Source organism: Hirsutella rhossiliensis (assembly GCF_020360975.1).
Source record: "Hirsutella rhossiliensis strain HR02 chromosome Unknown scaffold00015, whole genome shotgun sequence".
Classification (NCBI taxonomy): domain Eukaryota; kingdom Fungi; phylum Ascomycota; class Sordariomycetes; order Hypocreales; family Ophiocordycipitaceae; genus Hirsutella; species Hirsutella rhossiliensis.
Genome location: NW_025408681.1, coordinates 340,140 through 360,222, shown reverse-complemented (window position 1 = coordinate 360,222; position 20,083 = coordinate 340,140). Strand labels below are relative to the sequence as shown.

The 20,083-nt window shown below is 61.9% G+C and overlaps 3 protein-coding genes across 3 annotated transcripts; 1 reads left to right on the top strand and 2 right to left on the bottom strand.

Moving 5' to 3' along the window:
* Window positions 1–235: 235 nt before the first annotated feature.
* HRG_10170 (AAA domain-containing protein) lies at window positions 236–5,032 on the bottom strand (the record flags this gene model as incomplete). Its single annotated transcript, XM_044868641.1, has 12 exons — window positions 236–436; window positions 518–896; window positions 962–1,191; window positions 1,326–1,424; window positions 1,467–1,645; window positions 1,952–2,347; window positions 2,440–2,501; window positions 2,563–2,660; window positions 2,853–3,623; window positions 3,706–4,231; window positions 4,293–4,361; window positions 4,806–5,032. 12 exons carry the CDS (start codon window positions 5,030–5,032, stop codon window positions 236–238), a joined length of 3,237 nt encoding a protein of 1,078 aa, XP_044715996.1.
* Window positions 5,033–8,534: 3,502 nt separating this feature from the next.
* On the top strand, window positions 8,535–9,105 carry HRG_10169 (uncharacterized protein; the record flags this gene model as incomplete). Its single annotated transcript, XM_044868640.1, has 2 exons — window positions 8,535–8,911; window positions 8,967–9,105. 2 exons carry the CDS (start codon window positions 8,535–8,537, stop codon window positions 9,103–9,105), a joined length of 516 nt encoding a protein of 171 aa, XP_044715995.1.
* Window positions 9,106–10,928: 1,823 nt separating this feature from the next.
* Window positions 10,929–17,519, bottom strand: HRG_10168 (PIF1-like helicase domain-containing protein; the record flags this gene model as incomplete). The annotated part of the gene is made up of 14 exons (XM_044868639.1): window positions 10,929–13,251; window positions 13,324–13,418; window positions 13,619–13,736; window positions 13,879–14,198; window positions 14,251–14,412; window positions 14,492–14,864; window positions 15,006–15,146; window positions 15,218–15,315; window positions 15,384–16,103; window positions 16,174–16,379; window positions 16,457–16,682; window positions 16,747–16,800; window positions 16,888–16,985; window positions 17,066–17,519. The coding sequence occupies 14 exons, from the start codon at window positions 17,517–17,519 to the stop codon at window positions 10,929–10,931; spliced, it is 5,388 nt and encodes a 1,795-aa protein (XP_044715994.1).
* Window positions 17,520–20,083: the final 2,564 nt, after the last annotated feature.

Sequence of the window (20,083 nt, the reverse complement as noted above, 5' to 3'; positions counted from 1 at the left end):
GCCCAGTGCCCTTGTCTTCTTGCCCGCCGGCGCGCTCCTCCGTCTTCTCCCCCTCGTCACCTCACCCTGACAACTCTCCTTGACTCTTCAGCGTCGCCATCCGACCGACGCAAAGCTTCCTCGACAGTCCTCTCGCTTAGCACCTCCAGCCTGGCCTGCGCGGCGGTCATCTCTTCGGGGACTCGGTTGCCCACCAAGTCTCTCTCCCGCACCTTGGACACGAGCGTGATGCCGTCTAGCGTTCGACAGCGCGATAGCTGCACATATAAGCTGTACGGTACGGGTCGCATTGCGAGGGCACGGCCCTTCCATCGACTTTCGTCGTCCGTGTCCCCCGCAGCTCCAGGGCCACGCGCTCTAGCGTTCTGCCCTGCACCTTGTAGTCCGTGCAGGCGAAGGCTGCTGCGCACGGCAATCCCTTCCGGCTGACGTCGTTCTGCTGCCACGGCCGCTTTCGTTGGCAGTGTATCCTGACGCTCATCGGCGTTAACAAGATCGTGCCCGGCGGCATCCCGACGAAGTGGAGGTCCTTTGTCGTCGCCGATTCCAGTAATATCCCCGCCGGCGGCCCGAAGTGGATCGTCATGTCGGACGAGATTCGATGCCCTGGGGACGCCTTGTCGACAATGACCTCCACCGCCGAGTAGCCGGCGCCGTTCACCAGCTTCAGCCCCTGATGGGTGTTGTGGTTCACGACGACCGGCATCCCGGCCACGAACATGAAGACGGCCGGCACGGGGATCGCGCTATCGTCGCCTTGATTGAGTACCATGATCGCTTCTTCCTCGGTCGGCAGGCCCTCCTTCCACTTGTGCTCGGAGATGAAGATGCGCATCGTCGACCGCTGCTGGACCCGGAACGCCAAGCTTGCCTCCATGTTTAGGTTCCACCGATTCCTGTTCAGCGGCGTCACCACGGTGATGCCAGTCTCCCAAGGATCCGCCTGCCCTCGCGGTAGCACCTTGAGTTGAGGAGGTCCAGATCCGTGCGGTCCTGCACACCCTGCCGGATCCGCTTCAGCAGCCCCTGCAATTCCGGATCACCGGCGGCGCGCATTTGCTCGTTCAACATGACGACCGTCGTGAATCTCTTCCACAGCGCGTGCGCTTTGTCGTGCTGGTGCCGCTGCTCGGCCTTGAACGAGTTGTCTACGTCCCACGAGATGGCCGCGCTCGGCAGGACGATCGACCTCTTGGACCGGGCGGAACTGGTGGAAGTCCCCGCAGAAGAGGACGATGGGGATCCCCGAAATCTTTCTGCGATCCGCGAAGCCGACAGAGTCGCTCGTTTATGGCGTGCAGCGTCCGCGCTCCGAGCATGCTCACCTCGTCGATGACAAGCACGTCCTTCTCCTGCCAGTCCATCCGAGACTGGCCGTGGATGAACCGCTCCGCCCGTTTTGTCAGCCGCACCCCGTCAAGGTCCTTGGCTGTGTTCGCGCCGCCCGCCCTTGGTCTTTAGTGAACCCGCAGGCGGTGGATCGTGATGCCGTTGATCTGCGCCGCGGCAGTCCCTGACGTCGCCGTGATCAGCAGACGATTCGAAAGGCTCTTCCCACTGAACAGCTCGACGAGTGCCCCAATGATCCGCGACTTGCCGGTGCCCCTCGCCGCCGACGAACTGGCAGAGCTGGCCGGCATCGCCCCTATTCGTTTGTCGCATCAAATCGAGCTGGCGGCATATTATTAGGAAAGCGATCGACTGCCTCTTGTTCAGCGTTAGCCGTGTTGACAACTCCTTGCCCGCCGCGAAGAAGGAGGTCGATGGGCCAAGCTGGACGCGCATTCCCGCTTCTGCGTCGCTAGCCGTCTCGTCGGAGTCGGCTGTCGTCATTTCGACGTCGTCCTCCCGAAGCCGGTCATCACCTCCGCAACGCAGCTCGGCGATCGCTTTCCCGGACTGCGACTGTGGTTTGTACGCCTTGGATCATTCTCTCCTTTCCTCGACGCACTTATCTGCTGCGACTTGATAGCCTTGACCTGATCCTGCGGCGGTAGTGCGGCCCCGGAAAATACCCGCCCTGGCATGCTTATGCACCTCAACCCTTGTTCGGGAATCGCGATGGCCTCGAGCTCGGCCGTTGAGCAGAGCGCCGATTGCTGGAATCGACAGAGCTGCCGCATCATTGCCATGAGCTCCGGCGACTTGGCCGTCACCTGATTCGTGCCCACTGCGCCTCGGACGACGTCGATCAGGCGCGTTGCGTCTCCGATGTTGTTGGACCGATACGTCGCTGCAAATTCTGCGCCCGCCTCGCCTGTCTCGCCCTCCTCGACGTGGGCGACCGTGGAATCGCCATCGCCGGATGAGGCCGCCCATTGCTTGGCGTCGCGCTTTGCGTCTTCGGCTGATCGTCGAAGCAGCTGCACGTTGTCGACGAGACATGATATTCTCGGGCCAGCGCCTCTCGCGCCCGCTCCCAGATGCTATTGATCTCACCTGTTTCTTCGCACAGAAAGGACTCCCACGGCACAAATAGCGCAAGATGCTGCACGGCTGCCCTGTAAGGGGGGGGTTAGCCACTCTGATGATGCCTGCCGGCAGGGCGGTTGCTATACACACCTCCGGTGGCACGACTCCTCGTCGTCGTTGTGGCCGAAGTCCTTGCTCAGGTAGCCATCGAGGCAGACGGTAGCATGCTTGCCCGGCCGCCTGAGCACCTGGACCCAGCTCCCTGGCGCCCATCCATCCTCGAAGGGCACCTCCCCAGGCCGCACAGCTCTCATCCTTACTGGTGCGTTTTAGTCTAACGAGCGATATGTAGTCGTATAAGCATAGCCCTCGCAGGAGCTCTCCCGGTGCTGGTACGCCTCAACGTGGGAGATCCTCAGGCCTGCTTCTTCGACAACGACCGACTCATCCAGAGTATCATCTATGGCCGCCGCGCCACTTGCTCGTCGGAGATACGGCCACCGTCGAAAGACTTCCCAGTACAGCAGAGATGTGTTCAGGTACGCCCAGGCGCTGCTGTTGGTGAACTCGGCCGGATATCCAAGAAGATGAGCGACGACCTCGACCTGAGATAGCGGACGCTCCGTGAACACACGATTCGCCACCCTCATCAAGAACTGTCGCGTCCTGTTCCCATTGGCGGCGTCATCGCCAACAGCACCTCCACCGTCGTCCTGTCCTCCGTTGGCCGTGCCGTCACCCGTTGAGGCGGCCAGGAGATCGGCCGCGGCCGCCACACGCTTCCACACCGGGTCCTCCACCTTCGTCGCGTAGTTCGTGACATAATACATAAGGGCCATGGTCTTGCGCTGCGTCGCAATGAAGGAAATGTCGTGGTTGTGCCGGAGCCCAACAGCGATAGCCTTGTTCCATCGATTGACCATGCTGTGAGTCCTCCGGATCTGCAACACCCCGTCTGCCGTGATGGCGGTCTTGTCGACCAACCTCCATGGAGACTTAAACCGGCATAGATTCCCTTTCCGCGCTCCTTTGCCCAAGGAATACTTGACACAGGTCGGGCTATGCGTGTGAACCTGTGTAGCGCCGGCACAGAAGTTGGCCTCCTCGTCAAATGCGGCCGAAAACTGCTCGGTGTTGTCCAGCAGGGAGGAAATATCGGACGTCACAGATCGCTCCGCTTGCACGGCGCAGAACCCTTCCTGATCCAGATCCTATCTTGCACGTCAGCCTGGCCCCGTTTGTCCATCGGACGAGCAATTCAGGTTCTCAGTGACACGTCTTAGCTATTCTTACCTCGGAGAAGACACTATCGACGTATCGTATGATTCGCTCGCGATACGCCGCCTGATCCTCCCCGTGGATGTCGGCAAGCATCGAGCTGAGATGCGCGTTTCCATGCAACCAGAGCAAGCCGTGAACATGAAGCGCCCCTCGTTCGTTGGTCTCCACAGCGCCATAGTACTTGCCGATGCGCCCGAATACCGACTCTTCTCCGACCTTCACGTAATGATCGAAGAACAGCTTCATCTCCCGGTGGAAGAATACGGCGGCGCTCATCGGATCGGACATGGCCAGCCTTGTCTGCTTGTACGCACTCCCAAGGCCTTCTAGGAACTCCTCGGCCGCGCCGGGATCGCGTGTCCGATATGCCGCCAGTCGCAGCTTCACCGGGTTCGTAATGTCGTTTGGGTTGATGGTGAACCAGATGGCCGGAACGCCGTAGCCAACGATGAGCGACTGGATTTTCCGCCGCATATTGAGCCGAACCTCCCGACATGGGTTGCCGGTGGCCGTACAGCGAGAGGCTCCTGAGAAGCTCCTTCACGCCCTCATCGGTCGTCTTGCCCGAGCTCTCCAACTCGACCCTCGCCGCCGCTAACCTTTGCGCGGTCATCGAGCGGGCAACGCGCTCGACCTTGCCGAAGTCCTTCCTCGCCACACTCAGCATGCTGACGCGGCGGTTCCTCGACCGCACCCCCATGTTGAAGACGAGAAATGCAAATATGTGGTGCAACGCAAACCGGCCACCATGGCGCCGGAGCACGATGTCGGCCCAAATCCGGAGGTTCAAGCTTCGGGAGGATACGATGTCTCCCGCTGCCGCCCCTGCCTCAGCAGCTCTACCGGTGCCTCGCAAGTTGGTAAGGGCCTTCCCGCCTCGGCTATGGCCTCTTCGGCCAGCCTTGGTCCCCAACGCCAAATGGGAACAGGGTCGGGAACGTTCTGGCGAAGAAGGACGTCTCAAAGGAGTCGGCAAACTCATCCCCGCGAGACTCGAATGTATGGCTCACTGCCATCGTCGCCACGCCCTCGACCCCACCGAGGATCCGACCCACGTTCTCGGGCCCGCGCGGCCGTCGTCGGCACCTGCGCCAACAGCGTCACAGGCAAACCGCAGCTTCTCGACATCCGCCACGTCTGGCGGTCCGTCCAGCCCAAACATGCCGGAAGACGTCACCTCGTTGATTGGTCGAACGTTCTGATCGGGGCTAGCACCAACTCCATCACGACCCGCGCCTTCTTCGTTGGGCCCGTGCCCTTCAGCCTCGCCTCCCGTTTCCTGCCTTTGGTTGAGCAGAGCGAAGAGTTCCTCGATCTCCACCGACCCCTCGTCGTCCATGGCGCGCTCCGTGGGCGGCACAACGTGCGCCGTCCGCGTTTTCTCCCATGCGGACGGCTCGTTCCGCTCCATGCGATCATACACCAAGGCCGGCACCCCGTCTATCGGGTCTCCCAACTCTCCATCTCCGCCACGTCGATCTCGATCTCGGCGTAGTGGGGGTTGCTCCTCTTCAGCCAAACAAGAGCCCTCTCGACGACCCGCCGCCTCACCGACAAGAGACTCGACAGGTCGCTCGGTGCCGGCTTCTCCACGCCCTGCCACGAAACGTGGATCTCGTCCAGTGCTTGCAAAGGGGTGCGGGAGCACCTGGTCGCCAGCTCCTGCACGTTGTTGGGAAACACTGTGATGTGGCCCTTGACGTGCCTCGATACCTCACGGCCTGCCTCTGCCCGCCCGGAATGCTATATCTCGTGACAAACCCATAGCAGGAGTTGAGCGAGACGAGCTTCTCTTCGACCAGCGTGAGTCCCTTGAGCTCGTCAGGGAACATGTGCTCACAGCCAAGGCGAGTGTGAAGATGGACCGCCGGCGACAGACTCCCGCGCGCCAGGCATCGGGCACACTCCACACACACCGACACGGGCTCGCCTTCGGGAAAGCAGCTCCGGCATGAAAATGGTGAGCGGCCGCCCTCTGGCACGCAGCTTGACAGCCATTGATCCCATCTGATCTCCCTCAGCTCTTTCTCGTACGCTTGCGGTAGCACATCATGCAGGTCCGTATCGGCAACGTGCTCGCATCGTGGAACGCCTGATAAAATCCCGCACCGTCGACACCTTCCTGTCGTGCGGTATTGGCGTACACCACGTCTGATCGTTAGACAGCCTCTCCTTCATGGCGAAGTCTTCCTCCAAAAAACGCAGCACACTCGCCAGGTCTTCGGCCCGCAGCTCCCGACTCCTCTGCCTTCCGATTCCACTCCGAATCTGTTTTCTCGGGCGCTCGTCCGGACCAGGAAGACGTTTTCTTCTCCCGCCTCCGGGCCGCCTCCGGGCCGCCTCCGATCCATGATTTCTTCTCTCCGTGGCTGATTCGCTTCTTCGCAAGCCGTCGGATGCGGCAGCTTTGGCGACGACTGCCCGACTACGTGCGCATCCCCTGACACGCCATCCGGCCCTTTGCACTGGACAGGCACCGGGCCGTGCTGGCGAACGTTTTCCACGCCGAACCTTGACCTCAGTCCTTGCCCTTCCAGCACTCTCCTCGTTCTTGCTGCCGATCAAACTGCACGGGCTCCCCAGCCGCCACCCGCGATGAGCCGCCCACCTCCCTTTGCTGCAGCCTCCGCCCGCTCAGCGAAGCGTCCGCTGGCTCTGCCGCGGCGTCGCCCACCCCCACAGGAGACGGCCCCGGATGCTGCGCCGTACCTGCTGCGTTGGAGACACCCCTGCGGCCTGGTACTCCTTTACCCGCCAACCCGTCCCCGACGGCGCTTGGGCAAACCAGACGCAATCGCTGCTGCTAATTGCCCGTTTTCTCTTAAGTTGTCGAATACCGGTTCCCTAGGCTGGATGGATCGAAGCTTCGGTACCTCCTTCGAATGAACACTGGGACATCGCCCGCCGCCGCCGTAACACGTTGCTCCTCATCTTCAGGATCTCCTCCTGAGGCAGAAAGTGCCGATGAGGAGCGGACGATCAGAGTCCGCTACCCCATATCTCCACGTTCCCTAGGCAACAGGGGCCTCGGAAGCTGACCCGGTGACTGATGTTGCGCGGAACTTCCGCTGCTAACCATATTATGGAACTTCCGTGCTCTGTTTGACCGCAAACCGCCTCGCGGCGGTCTTCTCGGCAACGACCTCGCAATTGCTTCTGCGTGCTGTCTCCATGCGGTGTCTTCAACCACAGGTTTCCTAGGCTGAATCGGCCGGAACGTTGATGCCGCATTCGCCCGTGATTCGTATCTTCGTAACCGTCCCAGGCTCTCCCCCCGTGCTCTGCGGCCCCTCTCAGAAGCTGCCACCACATCTACACCGGCTCCTGTCGCACCATCTCCGAGCCCCGAACCCGACCCGCTCACGTTCTCACCATCTTCTCCATCCCCGACTGACAACGAACAGGCTTCAGGGTGAGCAACCGCCTCGCTTAACTTCACTGCAGGACTGTCCGCCATGCTGCTGCCTCCTCGACGTCGACTGCCGTAAATTGGCAACAGGCTATAAAGCTTTGGCTCCGGAGCACCTCCACTTGACAGTCTCGCTTGTTGACGACGCTACTTCTCCCGAATGGGAAGCTCCTAACCATCACTTCCTCATGGCCGTGGCGTTTCTTCCTTATAGCTTCCCTATAAAATGCTTCCCTATGGTACCGAGGCGATGCAATACTACCTCTATATTCCCCCGTTACCATGCCTATCTATGTGCGTCCACCGTCCCGGCCTCGCCTGGTCTCCACGTGCGACCTGCTACCCCAGCTTTGCCAAAAGCGACCCTTCCATCGCCGTGCTCTCTTTGCGCACTCCAGCGAATCCTGGCCACTGCCGACCTCCGGCACATGGAGATGGCCGCGACAACCGCCTGCCGCACACTTCAAACCATACTCTTCAGCCCTTCCAACACCATCCTACCAACCTTGCGCATCAGTTCACCATCAATATCCGCCAATCCGCCTCGTCGAGCAACAGCCACAAGGCTGCCGGCGATAACATGTCCATGACGTCCTCATGCAGCCGGACTACCCTTCTAGATTTGCTCCTCGCCAGCACCAATGTCGCATCAACGGCCTTAATGCTAAAGCGATAGCCAGGACCCCTGCCTGTCCTCTTGTAGTCGCTAGCCACCGGAGTCTCGACTTGCAAACCCTCTTGGAAAGTTCTCGTGACCAACTCGCATCCTCCTCCTCAGGTCGACCCATATATCCGACTTCACCGTGTCCCAATAGTAGACTCGACACGGTCGGCACCCGCCTCGCTCAGCCGCACGCAATGCCCATCCAACTACCGACGACCGTCAAAAGGAGTCCTGCAATACTACCATAACCTCTTTCTTTCCTTCACTCTCATTCGTTATTGCCCCTTTGCTATCTACTCCATGCAACGATGACACCGAAGGGGACTACTGGACTTTCTTTCTCCGCAGTCTTACCCACACTAACCTTACCGTTCGCCGACCTCCAACTTCTCGCAACATAGCCATCACCCCTACTCAACTTCCAACCCCCGGCTCCCTACTTCACTCACGACCACAGAACCAGATGGTCGAGACTGCTCGAGAACCTCGCCAGCTCATTCCCGCATACCCCCGCTTCTGATCTATCACCTAGGTAGCATTCACTGACTCTCAAGTCTCCCGACCCGAGCCACGAGCCCTCTTTCGAGCAGCAAGAAAACCTGCTTTATAGGATGCCTACCTCTACTCTGCCTAACCCTCCTTTACACTTCCACGGTGACCACATCTGCCATGTTCTCACGATGTCGGCCTCCCAGCTCAACGTCGATACCTCGTCCTCCCGCGGCAACCTCTTGACAGCCAGAAAATGCTGGCGCCGACATGTCCATGATGGCCTTTGTCCAGCCCGGCTGCCCGTCTAGGTTCGCCTACCAGAATGAGCATCGTGTCAAAGGGCTCAACGCAGAAACCCTAGCGAGGGTCTTCCTTCCAACGCCCTCATGGCTGTCGACTCCAGAGTATGCAGCAATCCGGTCAGATCCTGACAATCCATCGACCTGCATCTTCTTGAGCCTTAATATTTCCATATACAACCAACAGATAATCCCCTCGGAATGGACCGAGCAGTGGTTCTTTATGGTCGGCCGTGTTCATCCCTTTGCCCTGACGTGGGAAATCGAGCGACGTGATAGCTTCGAGTCGGAGGATGACAACATTACAGAATACACCATCCCGGCTCTCATCGTCCGCGACCACAGCTACCAGCCGTAGGTGTATGCTCCAGACCTCCGTCACCACTACCATCTCTGACGATGGCCACAGAGTCATCCCTCGCACCCTCGGCTCGGCGGATGCCTTCCCAGCGATACAACCCATTGTCTCCTTCACGGGACCTGTCATCGGTTCCGGCCGCGACCTTCTGCATGGAAACTCGGCTGCGGCCCTGACGACACCCAGCTGAGCTGTTGCGGCTTTGTCCAGCTCTCGACCTTTATCTGTCCTGGGATTCCGGCAAAACACCCTTCAAGGGCTTTCATCCCTTTCAACTTTTCGTCATCTTCCCCATTCACGCCAATGCTTGGACCTCCTATGCAAGAAGATGACCGAGAGGCGCGATAGCCAGTTCCAGCCGAACGCTCTCCTCACCTGCACGGGCAAAATCGCCGGCTTACTCGATCACCAGATCATGACACATGCCCCGGCCTTCGAGCAAGACTATATCTTCATCGTCGTCCCCGATACATGGACTTTCCTTGACAGGGCCATGTCCAACCAGGCTTCTGCGACACAGCTACTGCCGACGACACCCAAGGGCTCAGTCGGCAACCCTCGGACTATAGCGATGCGTTGGCCAGGTTTACCTCTACCAAAAACGCAATGCCGCCCCAAGCGGCGCTCTCCCACGCCGCCTGCATCTAGGTCAGTCGATCCTTATGATGACATCAAAGCGGTCATTGCCCGATCCCGACCAAACCCCAACCAAGAGACCGCGACTTTCTCCAGAAATTTCCACCATAGTCGCCGCCTGTGATAGTCGAGGCCCCGCCAAATCCGACACTTCCTCCCTTCTGTCCCACGAAGACCCGGAGACTCAGAGACGGACACCGAGCCAGTCAATCACCCAGCCACATCCGCCTCTGGCCCTATCAGACCTCCGGCGTCAATCTCTTCCCGACCCCACCGCGCCCGACATCCGCCCAAGAATATTCTGTAAAGCAACGAACGAAACAACACAACATGACAAGGAACATGTTTCATCATCCTCAAACTCAAGTGCGAAAGGCCCTAATGGGATATTTCCTTCTCCTCTTGCTCTCCTTTTCACAAAGACAATCCAGTCAAAACTTCTCCAATATACTCCTTATTCTGTTTATATCCACCACTTATAGCACCTGTAAATCCTCAGAGCCTTCCACTCGCCCACACATGCATTACCCACCCACAACTCTCTTCACCCCTGCCGCCTCTCCACGCCCTTTGCGCCTTTGCAAAGCAAAATCTCCCTTGCAGCGGCCTAGGCTGCCTCTCTGACGCTCTGTCTCGATTTCACTCACGATAATGCTCTACGTCTCTCACCGGATCTCCATCTCATATCTCATATCTCACTCTTCTTCCTGTCTTCCTCTCACTTCCCCTGTCTCCTATCTCCTGTCGCCAACTCTCTCCTCTCCCCGACTTTCTCCTGTCGCCATCGCCAACTTTCGTTCCGAAAGGCCTCTTTGCGCGAGCCGCGGCTGGCGAGCCTTCCCCTCGTTCTTAGGGTTCCTCCCCGGGGAGAATTCTTAGGGTTCCTCCCCGGGGAGAAAAAAAATTCGCCATCGATTTCCCCCCCGCAAATGCCGCCCTCTGATTCGCTGGCGTTCTCGCTTTTGATTCGTCGGTTGTTCTTTTCTCGCTTTTGATTCGTCGATGTTCTCGCTTTTCATTCGTTAATAAATAAAAATAATAAATAATGCCCTGCCCCCTTGCTGCCCCTTTTAGTTCCAGCTGCGCAGTTCGCTTCCAACGCCTCCGTAGACCATACGCCGCCGCAGACCACATAGAGGAAGGTGCCCAAGCCGGCCCGGCTTCTAACCCCGCCATAGACCACACGCCTCCACAGACCACCCCCTTCGCCCGTCCTCCTGGCCCTTAACCTACACTCCTTTTACGTCGGAAGTGTGGAAAATGCAGGGCGCCTGCGTTACCTGCGGAGCCAGTCGGCCGCCTCCTGTGTTGTCTGCCTGCTAAGCTCCTCTAGCCGGGCCTGCGCTGCCGTCATCTCCTCAGGCACCCGGTTCCCCACTAGGTCCCGCTCCGCACCTCTGATACGAGCATGATGCCGTCGAGCGTCGGGCACCGCGACAGCTGCACGTATAGGCTATACGGGTCGCACGACGACGGCACCGCCCTCCCCTCGACCGTCGTCATCCTCGCCCCCCGCAGCTCCAGCGCCACGCGCTCTAGCGTCCCGCCCTGCACCTTATAGTCGGTGCAGGCGAAGGCCGCGGCGCACGGCAGGCCCCTCCGGCTGACGTCGTTGCGCTGCCATGGCCGCTTCCGCTGCGCTGTGATCTTGACGCTGATGGGCGTTAGCAGGATCGTCCCGGCAGGCATCCCGACGAAGTGGAAGTCCTTGGTCGTCTCCGAGGCCAGCACGATGCCCGCCGGCGGCCCGAAGTGCATGATGAGCTCCGCCGAGACGCGGTGGCCGGGGAAGGCGCGGTCGGGGATGACGTCCACCGCCGTGTACCCGGCCCCGTTCACAAGCTTCAGCCCCTGGTGCGTGTTCTGGTTCACGACGACCGGCATGCCTGGCACGAAGAGGAAGACGGCCGGCACCGGGGTCGCGCTGTCGTCGCCCTGGCCTAGCATTAGCACCGCCTCCTCTTCCGTCGGCACGCCGTCCCTCCACTTATGCTCGGAGAGGAAGACGCGCGCCGCCGTCCGCCGCCTCTCCCGGAACGCGAGCGCCGCCTCTAGGTTGAGGTTCCAGCGGTTCCGGTTGAGCGGCGTCACCACCGTCAGGCCCGTCTCCCACGGGATCCGCCTGCCCGGCCGGTAGCATCTCGAGTTGAGCAGCTCTAGGTCCGACCGGTCCTGCTCGCCCCGGCGGATCCGCCCGAGCAGCCGCCGCAGCTCCGGGTCGCCGGCGGCCCGCATCTGCTCGTCTAGCATGACGACCGTCGTGAAGCGCCGCCACAGCGCGTGCGCCTTGTCGTGCTGCCGCCGCTGCTCGGCCGCGAACGCCCCGTCCTCGTCCCACGCCACCGCCGCGCTCGGCAGCAGGATCGACCGTTCCTGCACCGGCCGGAACTGGTGGAAGTCGCCGCAGAGGATCACTACCGGGATGCCGCCGAAGTCCCGCGCCGACCCCCGCAGCCGGCAGAGCTGCTCGTTGGCGGCGTGCAGCGTCCGCGCCCCGAGCATGCTGACCTCGTCGATCACCAGCACCTCCTTCTCCTGCCAGTCCATCCGCGACCGGCCGTCGACGAAGCGCTCGCCCTGGCCCGCCAGCCGTACGCCGTCAATGTCCCTCGTCGCCCCTCCCGCCCGGCCGCCCTGGCCGACCGTAAGGCCGCAGGCCGAGTGCAGCGTGATGCCGTTGATCCGCGCTGCCGCCGTCCCCGACGTCGCCGTAACCAGTACCCGGCTCGATAGGTCCCTCCGGGCGAGCAGCTCGACGAGCGCCTCGATGACGCGCGACTTGCCGGTGCCGCCTCGCCGCCGATGAATAGGCAGAGCTGGCCACCACCGTCGCCGCCTGCGTCGTCGCCCTGCCGGATTCGGTCGAGTTGCCGGCACACGATTAGGAGGGCGATGGCCTGCTTCTCGTTGAGCGTGAGCTGGCCCGCCAGCTCTGCCGGCGGCGACGAACGAGCTCGACGGGCCGAGCCGCACGCGCATCCCCGCCGCCGTGCCTGCGTCTGCGTCGCCGTCGGCCGCCGTTACGTCGATGTCGTCCTCGCCGAAGCCCCCCATCACCCCGCGAAGGGCCGCGCCGCGGTCGGCCCCGACGCCCGCCGCCGCCCCGCCGCCCTGGATGCCCTGGATCGCCCGCTCCGCCCCGCGCCGCGCTCCTCTGCTGCGACTTGATGGCCCGCACCTCTTCTTGCCGCGGCAGTGCCGCCCCGACAGCGCCGAGCCCGGTAGGTTCACCCGCCTGCCTGCCCTCTCGTCCGCCACCACCGTCGCCGCGAGCTCGGCCGCCGACCCGAGCGCCGACTGCTGGAACCGGCAGAGCTGCTGCGTCATCGCTAGCAGCTCCGTTGACTGCGCCGTGACTTGTCCCGCGCTGGCGGCGTTCCGGACGACGTCGATGAGCCGGGCCGCGTCGCCCGCCCCGCCGGCGCGGTATGCCTCCTCGCCCCCTTCGGCCGCCCCCCTGCCTTCGTCGTCGGCCTGCGGCGCCGTCATACCGCCCTCCTCGGCCGTGGCGGCCCACTGCTTGGCGTCGCGCTTCGCGTCCTCCGCCGACCGCCGGAGGAGCTGCACGTTGTCTGCGAGCCGCGCGACCCTCGGCGCCAGCGACTCCCGCGCCCGTGCCCAGATGTTGTTAATGTCGCCTGCCTCCTCGCCGAGGAAGGACTCCCACGGCACGAATAGGGCCAGGTGCTGCACCGCCGCCCTAGATGCTGTTAGCCGATGCCCCTAGCTGCTCTGCCTTCCTCTTAGGCGCCCCCCGTCTTATAGTACGCACCTCCGGTGGCACGACTCGTCGTCTTCCTCGCTGAACTCCTTGCTGAGGTATCCGTCGACGCATACAGTCGCCCCGCAACCCGGCCGCCTAAGCGCCTGCACCCAGCCCTTCCCCGACGCCCAGCTCTCCGCGAAGGGTACCTCACCCCAGCCCGCCATACCGTCGGCGCCGCTGCCGTTTTGCTTTAACCTTACAAGCGATGCGTAGTCATAAAGGCAGAGGCCCGCAGGAGCTCGCCCCGGTGCCGGTAGGCCTCGACGAGAGGGATCCTCAGGCCAGCCTCCTCGACGACGACCGTCTCGTCCGGCGCGTCGCCCGTCGCCTCGGCGCCGCTCGCCCGTCGGAGGTGCCGCCACCGGCGGAAGACGGCCCAGTAGAGCTGGTTTGCGTTTATATACGCCCACGCTGAGCCGCTGCTAAACTCCGCCGGGTACCCTAGGAGGTGCGCGATCACCTCGACCTGCGACAGCGGCCGCTCCGTAAAGACTCGATTCGCCGCCTTAAGCAGGAACGTTCTCGTCTTATTTCCCCTACGGGGTCCGCCGCCGTCGCTACCCTTCGGCCCCGCCCTCCCGGCCGGCGTCGCGGTCGGCGCCACTTCTGTTGCCCTCTCCCGTCGGCTCTAGCACAGGAAGGAACTCGGCCGCGGCGGCCACACGCTTCCACACCGGGTCCTCTACCTTCGTCGCATAGTTAGTAATATAGTAGATTAGGGCCATGGTCTTGCGCTGCGTCGCGATGAACGAGATGTCGTGGTTGTGTCGTAGCCCCACTGCCATCGCCCTGTTCCACCGGTTCACCATGCTATGCGTCCGCCGGATCTCGAGCACCCCGTCCGCCGTCAGCGCCGTCCTCTCCACCAACCTCCACGGCGCCTTAAACCGGCAGAGGTCCCCTTCCGCGCCCCGCGCCGAGCGAGTATTTTACGCAGGTCGCGCTATGCGTATGGATCTGCGTCGCGCCCGCGCAGAAGTTGGCCTCCTCGTCGAAGGTGTCCGTGAAGCGCGCGACGTCGTCGAGCCGCGACGATATGTCCGCCGTGGCCGACCGCTCTGCCTGCATGGCACAGTAACCTTCTGCGTCTAGCTCCTGCGGCCTCGGTTCAGCTTAGGCCCTCAGCCTGACCCAGATAGGGGCATCGGGGTTTGTGTTAAGGCGGCCGCCTTACCTCAGAGAAGACGCTATCTACGTAGCGGACGATGCGCTCCCGGTACGCCGCCTGCTCCTCCGCGTCCGGGCCGGCGAGCGCGTCGCCAATGCCCGCGTTGCCCCTTAGCCAGAGGAGCCCGTGGATGTGGAGGGCGCCTCGCTCGTTGGTCTCTACCGCCCCGTAGTATGCGCCGACGTGGCCGAACACCGACTCCTCCCCGACGTTGACGTAGTGCTCGAAGAAGAGCGTCATCTCCCGGTGGAAGAAGACGGCCGAGCTCATCGGGTCCGATATGGCCAGCCGCGTCCGCTTATACGCGGTCCCTAGGTCACTTAGGAAGGCCTCGGCCTCGTCGGGTCGCGGCCGCGGTGCGCCGCTAGCCGTAACTTTACTAGGTTCGTAATGTCGTTCGGGTTCAGCGTGAACCAGATAGCCGGCACCCCGTACCTAACGATGAGGATAGTATCTTCTTCCGCATACTAAGGCGGCTCTCCTCGACATTGGGTGCCGGTAGAAGAACACGGAGAGGCACCGGAGGAGCTCTTTAACGCCTTCGACGCTAGTGTTACCTGTGGCCTCGAGCTCGGCCTTGGCCGCATCGAGCCTCTGCGCCGTTAACGACTTTAGTAGGCCCTCGACCCTTGCGAAGTTCTTCCTCGCTACGCCTAGCATGCTGGCCTGGCGGTTCTTAGACCGCACGCCCATGTTAAAGACAAGGAAGGCGAAGATAGGTGCGTCGCGAACCGGCCGCCGTGACGCCGCAGCACGACGTCGGCCCATGCCTGGAGCTTCATGTTCCGCGTCGACATAAGGCCCTCTGCAACCCGCTCCGCCTGGGCGCCCTGGTTCCCGACGCTAGGCCCGCGCTCTCCCGCGGCGTCCTCGTCGGCGAGCCTCGGCCCGCCTAAGCCAAAGGGAACAGGGTCGGAAAGGCCTTTGCAAAGAAGGAGGCGTCCGCCGAGTCGGCGAAATCCTCGCCGCGTCGCACCTGTATGTACGGCTCGCCGTCGCCGCCGTCGCCCGCCGCCCTCTGGCCGCCGTCCCTACCACGTCCTCGGGCTGGCGCGCGCTCCTCGGGCCCGACCGCGTCGCGGGCGAAGCGAATCTTCTCGGCGTCGGCCACATCTGGCGCCCCATCTAACGGGAACATGCCGGAAGACGTTACCTCATTGATTACGTCCCCGTCCTCTTCGGGCCTAGCGCCGTCCCTGTCGTCGTCCTCGCACGTGAGCCCGACGTCGCGGCTCCCCTCGGCGGGGTCCTGGCCCTGCCTTAGCATCGCGAGGACCTCCTCGATCTCGGCCGCGCCTCCGTCGTCCATGGCCCGCTCCGACGGCGGCACCACCTGCGCCGTCTGCGTCCTCTCCCGCGCCGACGGCTCGTTTCGCTCCAGCCGCTCGCACACCACCGGCGGCACCGTGCGGCGGCGCCCCCAGCTGGCTATCTCCGCCGCGTCGATCTCGACCTCGCCGTAGAGCGGGTTGTTCTCCTTGAGCCAGGCCAGCGCCCTCTCGACCGCCGACCGCCTTACCGACAGCAGGCCTGATAGGTCCCGCGGCCCGGGCCTCTCAGCGCCCTGCCACGAGACGTGGATCTCGTCCATGACCCGGACCAGCGGGTGCGGGAGCACCTGGCAGCCAGGCCCTGCACGTCGTTCGGGAACACCGTGATATGGCCCTTGACGTGCCTCGGTACCTCACGCTCTGCCTCTGGCCGCCGGGGATGCTATACTTCGTCACGAAGCCGTAGCACGAGTTGAGCGAGATGAGCTTCTCCTCGAGCGGCGTGAGGTCCTTTAGCTCGTCGGGGTACGCGTGCTCGCAGCCGAGCCGCCCATGGAGGTGCATGGCCGGCGACGCCCTCACGCCCGGCCCATCGCGCGCACTCTGCGCAGACCGCCACCGGCCTGCCCTCCGGGAAGCAGGCTTGGCACCCGAACGGGGACCGCCCGCCCCGCAACACCGCCCGCGACCACCCTCCCACCCTCCCACGCCATCTCCCTCAGCCCCTTGGCCCGCTTCCGGTAGCATAGCGTGCAGGTCGCGATCGGCAGCGTGCCAGCGTCGTGGAACGCCCGGTAGAACTTCCGCACCGTCCTCACCTGCCTCTCGCGCGGCACCGGCGCACACCACGTCTGCTCGTTGGCCAGCCTCTCGCCCGCCTCGAACTCCTCGTCGAGGTGCCGCAGCGCGCTGGCTAGGTCCTCGGCCTGCAGCTCCTTGGTCTCGGCACCCTTTCACCGACCCGGGCGCGTTTCCGCTCGGCCTGCCCACTACTAAGATGGCGTTTCTCTTCTGCTCTTCCTCGCCTGCCGTCTTATCGCCGATCTACCTGCGTCCGGTTAGCTATCACCGCTACACGCCTTTACCTCGCTCTACGACCGTACCTGCCGAGGCGCTATCTCTGCCGCCAACAAGCAGCCCGGCTGCGGCCGGAGTTGTGGCGGGGATCTCGGCCCTGCTGGCCGGCCGGGACTGGATGGCTCGCGGCGAGTGCTGGCTTCCGATCGAGACTACGGCCGAGCTAGTCCCGCTTGACGGCGGCGAAGGGCCGGCGGCCCTCCGTCGGTTGTGGCCGAATATCCCGCGGAACGTCCGAACTTCTCGTCGGCGGCGGCGAGGCCCGGCGGCCTCCACCGTCGGCAGAGGCCGGATTTCCCTCGGTGCGCGCTGGCTTTTCCTGAGGCCGAGACGGCGCTAGGCCCGCCTTGCGGCAGCCGGCGCCCTGCCGCCGTCGGTGTCGACAGAGCCTGGATATCCCGCGGCGCGTCCGAACTCTCGTCGGCGGCGAAGGGCCGGCGGCCCTCCATGTCGGCTGTGGCCGAATGTCCCGCGGAACGTCCGAACTTCTCGTCGGCGGCGGCGAAGGACCGGCGGCCTCTACTGTCAGCAGAGGCCGGATTTCTCTTGGTGCGCGCTGGCTTTTCCCTGAGGCCGAGACGGCGCTGGGCACGCCTTGCGGCAGCCAGTGCCCTGCCGCCCTCGGTGTCGGCGGCAGCCGTTGCCGCCGCGCTTGGTGTCGGCCGAGGCTGGATATCCCGCGGCATGACTCGGCCTGCGCTGATCCTCCATCTCCCTAGTCCTGGCGGTCTTCCCCGCCCTAGCCTCGGAGGCGCCTCCTTGACGCCTCTTCTTGCTCTCCGAGGGGCGCCGCTAGCAAGTGCCGGCGCTGCTGTGGTCGGCTGGAACTCTGGTCCTGTGTACGGCGCTGCGCAGGCTTCTGGCGCCGGGCTTGCCCCGTCCCCGCTCCGGACTGGTCCCTTCCGTTGGCTGGCTTCATTGCGACACCAGTCTACCAAAGCCCCACGGACGTCTTGTCTTCCTCTTTGCACCTGCCCTCTTTGGCCCTGCCTACTTATGGTGCCACTAGGCCCTGGCGTAAATCCTCGTAAGTGTAATAACAGCGTATAAATCCTTGCCTCGATTATTCGCCCTGCACTTATCTTGCTGACTGGCACCCTCTTGCGCATATAGGATCCTCTACAAAAGTCTATATATCTTACTCGTAGCTCTCTACTATGTCTATATGCGTGCTGCTGCTCTTTGCATTATACCGGCGCCGCCTTTCTATTAAGCCCGCCCGCCATTGCCTGCTGCTATATGCGATAGGCTAGACGGCCTCGGCCGATCCTTATATGTACGTCGCCGCGACGGCTTCTTCTTGCCTATGCTTTGCATGCTACGCTTTTCCTTCTTGTCATCCAGCTCTTATCAGTCAAAGCTTCCGTATGCCCCTAGACACTTGCCCGCTGAAGTTTAAAACCATGTCTTACACGTGTTGCGAATAGGGCTGCCTGCTTCTCCTCGAATATAGCTTCGCGCGTCCTGCTTGTCTTAAAACTCTCAACATCTTACTAGACCGCCTTTTAAAGTTCTCCTTCTCTTATTGCACTCTCCTCTATACGCATCTTATAACCCTCTTTTACAAAGGCCTTATATAACCTACCACTAACGCCATGTTGCGTCTTTGTTTAGAATCCTTTGACTTCTCTTACACACCATCGCCACTGGCCCTTCTCTTTACACTAAACTTCCCACCCGGCCCTTGCCGATACGCCCATGAAGAGGGCGCGCTTGCTGCAGCAGCAGAATTCGCCGCCTTCCTCGTCTTCGGACACCGTCAGCTCCGCCGCCCCCTCCTCCTCTCCCCGCCGGCCGCTTCTTCGTCTCGACCGAGCGGCGTCCCGCCCGTTCCTGCTCCGGCAGCCAAGCCGGGTTCCTCTTGACTCTATTGTCGCGAGCACCTCCGACCCGCCCGCTCGACCTATCCGCTATCGCATGCAGAAATGAGCTGCCTACTATAAACCTATCGCTCTCTTACGCCTCTTGCCTTTACTAAAATAAACCGTTCTCCCTCTCGAGATGCTATTCCTAACGAAACTTATCGCTGCAAAATTACCATTACTCTACACATTACAACGTTTATCTCTTTTTGAAACAACAACTTTAGCTTGCGACCTATTTCTTACGATAGTGCCTGCCTCTATTTGTTCTCCGTGACCTTGTTTATGTCCTGCGCGTTATGCCTTGTCCCTTTACTTTCCTTCCTCCTCTCCCTAGCTCCTAGCTTGCCTTTGGCTTGCATCCCTTCTTGTGCACCTTCCAGTCCTCCTTTGGTGTTGCCTGCTGCAGTACGCCACCGTCAGGCATCGGCTGCACCTCCTCGCCCCGCCATCTCTCCACAAACCCGGCAGACCTTCCTCTGTGCTCTGCGCATCCTGCCCTTGCATTTGCGTCGCGCCCTTGTTTCCGCCCGCCTGCCCCGCCTCTGCCATCTTGTCCTGCATTTCCTGCCTCGTCCTAATTTCGCATCCTTCTTTGCCGCAGAACGACGACACGACCACGAGCACAAACGGCCTCTCTGCGTGTAGGTACGATATCGGGCTCTGTAGAATCTCCTTTGCGAGTCCGCCGCAGCTCTCGCAGCGCACCCCTGCTGCCTTCCGACACGCTGCCTCGTGCTCCCGTAGGATCGGCCTTATCCACTGTAGGAACAGTGCACTGGCTGCGTGGTTCGGCCTCGCCTGGCTACCTGCGTCACGAGCGTCTTCGGATGCTATGCTTGTACTTCAGCTCCGTGGCCCGAATTCGCACCAGAACTCCACGGAAACGTTGCAAGTGGCCATGCTGTAGTTGTTTTCCTAACTGCTCGATCGGTAGCTAGGGTAGACGCTTCTGCTCTTGTTCTCCTATTCGTGCCTTGGCGCCCTCTTATGCTCCCTTCCTCTCGCTTACCCCGCAATCGTCATCACCGCTTTACTTGCCTTCTTGCTTTTTCTGCCTCTTCCCGCGGCGGGATGGTGCCCGAATGGCCGCTTTACCTACCTTTTTTGCATGTTTTAGTTCCTAGCGCTACCGCCTGCTTGCGTTCTTTCTCTCACCCTGTCTTTGTCTTGTTTGTCTCTCCAATCTTCGGCCTTCGTTCCTCAAGGCTCTTTGCGCAACCCATGAAGGGTTGCCTTACCTGTTCCTCAAGGCATTTTTTTCTCCCCGGGGAGGAACCCTAAGAACCTTTCGTCACTCGTTCCTCGTTCCTCAAGGCACTCGGACCTCGCTTTGCAGTGGGAGCGATAGTATAACGCCTGTTGATGATGGTCCGTTCTTTGTGTGT